General features: G+C 33.4%; 1 protein-coding gene across 3 annotated transcripts; it reads right to left on the bottom strand.

Moving 5' to 3' along the window:
• Positions 1 to 489: 489 nt before the first annotated feature.
• LOC115720893 (4-hydroxy-3-methylbut-2-en-1-yl diphosphate synthase (ferredoxin), chloroplastic) lies at positions 490 to 6,725 on the bottom strand. Of its 3 annotated transcripts, none has more exons than XM_061108902.1 (21): positions 6,566 to 6,725; positions 6,369 to 6,453; positions 5,766 to 5,995; positions 5,373 to 5,530; positions 4,959 to 5,065; positions 4,758 to 4,858; positions 4,598 to 4,674; positions 4,279 to 4,398; positions 3,962 to 4,192; positions 3,618 to 3,734; positions 3,445 to 3,519; positions 3,280 to 3,357; positions 3,101 to 3,160; positions 2,947 to 3,009; positions 2,699 to 2,843; positions 2,467 to 2,608; positions 1,538 to 1,615; positions 1,287 to 1,446; positions 1,103 to 1,201; positions 921 to 1,025; positions 490 to 821 (listed from the first exon to the last, which is right to left on the bottom strand). In XM_061108902.1, exons 3-21 carry the CDS (start codon positions 5,971 to 5,973, stop codon positions 717 to 719), a joined length of 2,229 nt encoding a protein of 742 aa, XP_060964885.1. In that variant the 5' UTR covers positions 5,974 to 5,995; positions 6,369 to 6,453; positions 6,566 to 6,725; the 3' UTR covers positions 490 to 716. The 3 variants fall into 3 exon arrangements, with proteins under 3 accessions (XP_060964885.1, XP_060964884.1, XP_060964886.1); XM_061108901.1 differs by having other exon boundaries at positions 6,638 to 6,725; XM_061108903.1 differs by having other exon boundaries at positions 6,294 to 6,453; positions 6,566 to 6,603.
• Positions 6,726 to 7,294: the final 569 nt, after the last annotated feature.

The raw sequence follows: 7,294 nt of genomic DNA, 5'->3' as shown, positions 1-7,294 counted from the left end.
AATTGGGCCACAACTCGATAATTTAATAATAATTATGGGGATAGGTAGTGTAAAATTTTATGTTTTAGTTTGTCAACATGCTATCTTATCTCATTTAAAGAGATGAACATAATTTAATAATTCAGAAACACAATCAAATTGTGGTAAAATTCGTGTCAAGAATCATATTTTAATAATAATATGTTGTTGTGAATGTGAAGTACCAATTTTATAATAATAATAATAAAGATATTTGTTCAAGAAAAAAATAATAATAAAGATACAATTTTGTTTTTCACCAAACTTATATTTGTTTTGAGCCACCCAATTTGAGTAATGCTTTGTTTTTTTCTTCCTAGATTTAAGACTTGTTTTGTGAGTTGCTAAGAGCCTCAAAAATAGCATTAAATTAATATTGTATGAATTAATATTATCTTATTATGCTAAATGCCAAATTAACAACTTGTATGATCTAAGAGAGTTTTAGAGAGCTGATCAAAGAATGTCATATTTGATTAAATAAAAATGTCAAACTCTATTGATTAAGCTCTTGAAGATCTTACAAACTAATTAAACTATGTGTTTCAAATTTTTATTTTTGGGTTGGTAAAAATCATAGTGTGCTCTCATTTTTCATCATTTCAATACTTAAAAAAAAAAACAGACAACTGTGTTCTTTCTTTGTCTGCTGCCCTTTTATTTTCTATCTACCGACGACGACGATGCATATACACTCTTCATTCTTCGTCCGAGGGTGGTTCAACCCATCGGCCATGATCTTTTATTAGCTGAATCAATGCATCGGTCGCTTGTTCCATTGCGATTCCACGCTGCACTACCGTCTGAAAAAACATAATCCAAATTTCCATATCGATTTCAACCATACATTCTTTCGAAATATAAATAACCGAAAACATAATTTAACTGATAGAAATATTTACCTTTCCAACGTAAAGGTCAATCTTTCCGGGAGCACCACCGACATAACCGAAGTCTGCATCAGCCATCTCTCCGGGTCCATTAACAATGCAACCCATGATTGCAATCTATCATACGAAAAGATCGAAAAGAGTTAAATACAAAGGAATAATATTTCAAAAAAACGAAGGACTCGAGTACTTACTGAGACACCGGGCAGGTGTGATGTCTTCTCTCGAATCTCTGCGCTAATTTCTTGAAGGTCAAACAAAGTTCTACCGCAGGATGGGCACGAGACATACTCCTGCGACGACATTTTAGAAAAGTTGGACCTTTTTTTCTTCCGAAATATATTTCGAATCCTTTCAAATGATAAAAAAGCTTCTTACCGTCTTTGTATTTCGCATTCTACAACCTTGAAGTAGGTTGAAAGAAGTATTTCTGAGAAAATCGAAATCCTGATCTGGGGCTTCTAAGAGGATACCGTCCCCGAGTCCATCTACTAAAAGGGCACCAGCGTTGCTACCTGCACCGATGACTAAGTCATCCCTGCGTGAAAACGGTTTTTATGTCAAATTTCATGACTGAATAGAATATCTCATAATCTTTCATAGTCAAATTAAGAGAATTCAATTCATACCTGTGGATTCCATTTGGAAATTGAATGTGGTGTATTACAGGAAAGTTAAGAGAATTATCTGATAGATACTCAAATAATCTGCAGCCAATATAAAGTAACATATTGTGTGTTAATATAAGAAATTAAATAAAATAATCTCGTGCCAGTAAGATCATTCTAATGCAAGACGAAAAAAGAATTATAAATTTTTATTATGCATATTAAATTTCATTCTACGGTCGGTCCTGAGATTGAATGGGCCTTGAGAAAAAAAATGGATAATTACATAATATATATTTTTTGTAAATTTTTTTACATTTTTACGTTCAAAGATTTTTTTTTTTTACATTTTTACAGTGTTTTATAAAGACAACACTAAAACAATAAGAAAACTATATAAAAGTAACAGAAAAATAACATCAGAACAACAACAAAAAATAACATACAAATAACAAAAACTCAATAACAGATTAACAAGAGTACAACATGAAAATACATCAAAAGACTGTATTTTCTGTAAATAAAATCAATCTATACAACCGCATGTTTATAATTTTTTGTTGTTTTTGTGTATTTGTAAAATATTTTCAAAAGAAAAATTATTATGCCTTGTATTAATGAAATGTAGTATTTTTGAAAACCAATAAAAATCATGGTATACTTTTTAAAAAATATATATTTTTTTGAGACACCTGGATTAGGTAGACCCTAACCGCGGACTACCATAGCCCAAACCCGGACTAGATTCAAATTCCTACTTTTATTCTCATTCTCATTCTTATTACTAATTCTATTCTGATGTATTCATTTCTTCCGACCGAACGCAACCTAAGTTTTTTTTTCATAACTAAAAGTACTAATAAGTTAATAATTGTATGATAACACAGTCCAATTTCCTTGAAAAGCAGTGGTTTCAAACTCACAAGCCACACTAACTTATAATTACTTACCTTCTTGCTGAGTGGACTCTGCTAATTTTATGTTCATCGAACGGAAGATCATGAAGAATCATAACAACATCATCAACCCCTTTGAGAATCTCCAGTTCTTCGTAAGGTTCATCACCGCGCAAGGATACAACCAAACGCGTGCCTGGAACAAAATCGGTATATATGTATTATTAGTCAGAATTAGGATATATATACATCTTTCTTCTCTAGCTAAATAATCCGAAAGTTTTACCTTCTGGCAAAAGCTTGTGTGCACCAGATGATAACTCCTTAAGATTTACCAAAACCATAGCATTTGGCAATGGCTTTGTTAGCTGCTCCGACAAAGGAGTTATGACCCCCATACTTATGTCTATCAATCTTTTGAGAGCTAATCGCTGATCGATTAAAACAAAAACATATTAAGACGCGAAGAAAATTAGAACACAGATCATATGACTTTGTCTAATACGAAAAAATACAGTTCGGTAGATTTCTTACAGCGTTGTCATCGTCAATAGGTGGAAGTTGTCTCAATAAGATGGAGTCTACTGTTGCCAGATCCTAAAATCAATTAAACGAAAACTTATCAAATGGATATTCAGCTTTGCGAAATAACGATTTCACACGGTTATAAAATGGAAAATATATAGACCTTAAATGGCATCCCGACGACAAGCTTTGCTGCTAGTGATCTGTATAGGAGCTCGGGCATCTGGAAAAGGGACAGAAACAGTTATATTTTCGGGTTTCTAGAATCGTCTCTCCCGTGCCGGAAAAGAGGACAAAAGAAAGAAAATCGAAATGGAAGGATGTTGTGCTTTTGTGTGCTACCTTTAAGTTATTGAGAGACACTGACATGAGAACCGAACCATCACGGTGCAGAGCACCTCTATAGTCAACCTCATCGCCCTGTAAAACCGAAGCATCAATTTCTGTTAAAAAAGTTTTAAACTTTGAGCAATATGCCATGCGAATCTCTCGATATTAAAGGCTGACCTCCTTCTGTAGAGGCAGTTGACCAGTTCGTCGTTGAAAATCAAAATAATGCCTGTGTTTCTCTTCAAATGGAGCCTGAAGCGAAATGATATTATCGAGTAAGTTGAGTTAGTGTAATAAATATTATTTTGAAGTTAAGTCTATAATTGAATGAAGGGATTTGAAGATCTTACCACTCCTTGCTGAAGATCAGCTGCTTTTGTACCCAAATTGGCCAACCTTCTGCAGGGATCAATCTCCTCCTCGGGCGGTTCAGTGAGTGAAACCCTGATAGTATCACCCAAACCATCCTGCAAATTCATTTCAACATTCAATTACACCAGCTATGGTGATATGCATGACATGCATCTTGCTTAATTATAAATTGTAAAAAGCGTTCGAAACATAGTGATGGCTTTTAGGAAAACAACAGACCGAAATCAAAGAATTCTGATGGCTTTAAAGTTCATGACATATTGAAGTGCAGAAATATCTGTGTACTAACTCCGTTGATCGTGAATCAGAAATAGAAAGGTACCTGAAGAAGGGTCCCGATGCCAATTGCAGATTTCATTCGTCCATCCTCACCTTCTCCCGCTTCAGTAACTCCCAAGTGAAGTGGATAGTCCCAGCCCTGGACATACATTTCAGCAACAAGTAGACGATACGCCTGAACCATGACAACTGGGTTGCTTGCTTTCATCGAAAACACAAAATTATGGAAATCCAACTTCCGGCAAATCCTTGCAAACTCAAATGCAGATTCAACCTGTTCAATGGTGAATGCCAAGCCAAGTATCACCATTAAATTTTATTCTACAAGAAAAACAAGAATAAGAAAAAAAAAATATTCACCATTCCCCTTGGAGAATCTCCATAGTAGCTCATGATACGATCTGAAAGACTCCCATGGTTTGTCCCGATACGCATTGCTCTACCATATTTCTTACATTTCTCAACCAATGGAGAAAAAACCTGGTGTGAAGTGAGAAAGAACCGATTTTGTTCAGAAATAGAAACAACACATATCCATGTCTCATACAACCGAGAAATGAACATCACAAGTTCAATCGGGGCAATCACATGTATGCTAAAAGAAAGCTTCAATGAATTTATGGAAAAATGATTTATTTACATAAACAATGATCACAAATCGATAATGAATGGATTTAACCTGCTCAATATGCTCAAGTTCTTTCTGATAGTCGTCGTCTGTGTACTCAAGCGTCTCAAACTGAGCCCGTCTGTCAGCTGTAACAAACTGCTTAGACGAATCCAGAAGAAATGCCTTTATTTACTACACAAATAAATCAACTGAATCACAAAGCCTTTACCGAAATTTCCAGGATTGACACGAATTTTATCGAAGCATTCAGCAACTCTTAATGCAACTGGGGGAGCAAAATGAATATCTGCCACAAGAGGTATATTATAACTGCACATACAACAAATGAGATGGTAACATAATCAATCCTTCAGATTATATGTACCTTAAAGTTTCGAAAACCAATAAGCAAAGAATAAACATAACTTACTTCTTCTGCACAAGTGAATTTTTTATTTCGAAACAAGCATCTGCTTCTTTTCTTCCCTGAACTGTTATCCGAACAATATCAGCTCCCTTATCAGCTATTCTCATCACCTATAAATTGAATAGATACAGTAATGTAAACCGCCTCTATATAAAAAGTGATTACTTCCACCTTTGAACTATTGACAAGAAGGCTAAACTCTTCTAAAATTCGTTATACTCATGTTTCTACTAACCCGAAATTCCAGAAGAATTCACCACCACAACCAAAAAAAAAAATGGATTAACAAGAACTAACTATCCCTTCAAAAGTGAGCTAAATGTCATACTAATAAATTCTAATTAGTATGAAACTTATGCTTGTGCAGTTGAGCCAATGAATAATTGTAATATTTTTCGATTAGAGAAATTATAAAACCTCTTCAACTGTTCCAGCAACATCCTTGGTATCATTTGTCGTCATCGTTTGAATTCTTATGGGATGCTCACTGCCAAGAGCCACATTTCCCACCATCACAGTTCGTGTTTTCCTCCTAACAGTTTTGTGTAAGGACTCACAGTACTTCTGTCTAGGAACTACATCCAAACGATTTTTCATCAGAAAAACAAAAGAAGCAACAAACACAGACCTACCGAATTTATTTCGAAGTTGTTTATTACTTCCATTTTCAACATAACAAACACTTAAAAGTCAGTTATTAAGCTTAGATTTATGCAGATATATCCTCTTCTCACAAATGTTCTGTTGTTCTTCTAAGGCCTCATGAGTTTAAATAATCAACAAAGACTGAAAGATCAAAGAAATCAGTACCTAATAGAGGGCTTCCTTTTGATGCAGGCTGAAGTTCAGCAATATCTGAACCAGGATTCGAATTTCGGATAATTGAAACTCTTGTTCTAGATGAACCAACCCTCTTTAAATCAGAAAGCCTCACAAAATCAGAACTTTTAGCAAAGCTCAAGCCAGAGTCTCTGCTTTTCAGATATGAAATTGATGCTGGTACAGCTCCAGAAGCCATTTCCACAAACTCAAAAGCTCACCTTCAAAATTCCATAACACAAGCTCAATATGATAGCTAAGAAAATCTAGCAAATTAAACTAAAAAGCTGAAATTGAAAATCCATGTTATTGTTTTTAGTAACTAATAACACTACATAACAGTAATGACAAATCATATAAAGAAGCTAACTTTATGTTAAATTATACAAAACCAATCATCATTTTCATTTCCCCTCCCACTTTTTCTTCTCAATTTTCCCAGCAACCAAACAGTAGTAGAGCCTCAATCCATTAACTAAATACACCTTCAGAGCTAATTATAGTAAAAACAAGAAATACCTGAAATTCAACCCAAGAGACACTAAAATTGAAGGATTAACAGTAGAAAGGTGGAATTTTTACAAAAGGGTTTACCTGAAAATCAAATATTCAGATTGAAAAAGCCCTTTAAAAGCGACCCAGAAGCCTCTGGAGGAGAGGGAAACTGGTGGTGATGATCCTAGAGAGAGAAAGAGAAAGAAAGAAAGAAAGAGTTTTTGAGAATGGATTAAAAAAAAAATGATTTTGAAAGGATTTTCATGTGTTCATAAATAAATTTGATAATTCCTTACCAAAAAAAATTAATAATAAATTTGATAATTTTAAGAAATATATTTTAGGATTGGGATTTGGGTGAGACTTACTTAAAAGGACAAAAACATTTTATTTGGCATCTTTATTATTATTATTTATTATCCTTTTTTTTAATTATTATTTATTATCCTTTATTTACACTCAGTTTATGCAAAAAAAACCCAAAAAATTAAATAATTGATGCTGCCGTTGTTCGTTGGCAGTTTTTTTTTATTTTCTCATTTGGTCCTTCTCTTTTTTCAATTTTATATTTTTAACCAAACATTTCCAAGTATTTCTGTTTTCAGTCCCTTAAATGAAAGCTGTTGACAATTTTCTTTTCATCTCTAATGGTAGTATTTTTTAAGATATTAAAAACTTCCCATCATTTAAAATTACAATATTTTATTTTAAATCTCATCCACATCACATTTAAAATATTTCAACGGTAAGCTCCTCTCAAAATACAATGCATCCTTTAAAAGGGGTTCATCAATGCACTCTTTACCTATTTCCGCATCTGAGAGAATTTTTTAGCCTAATTTTTTTCTTACATTGTATTTATTTAAATTATCCTGCAAAATATTGAGAGATTTAAAAAAATATAACACACCAAAAATAGAGTTCAAACATTCTGTTGCATGCGAGACTCTTTTATTTTATACGCGTACGAAGTAGACTATTTGAACTTGAACTATATTTTCAGCGTGTTAAATTTTTTAGAATTT

Source organism: Cannabis sativa, chromosome 2, assembly GCF_029168945.1.
Source record: "Cannabis sativa cultivar Pink pepper isolate KNU-18-1 chromosome 2, ASM2916894v1, whole genome shotgun sequence".
Lineage (NCBI taxonomy): Eukaryota > Viridiplantae > Streptophyta > Magnoliopsida > Rosales > Cannabaceae > Cannabis > Cannabis sativa.
This window is presented reverse-complemented; position numbering and strand designations above follow the sequence as displayed.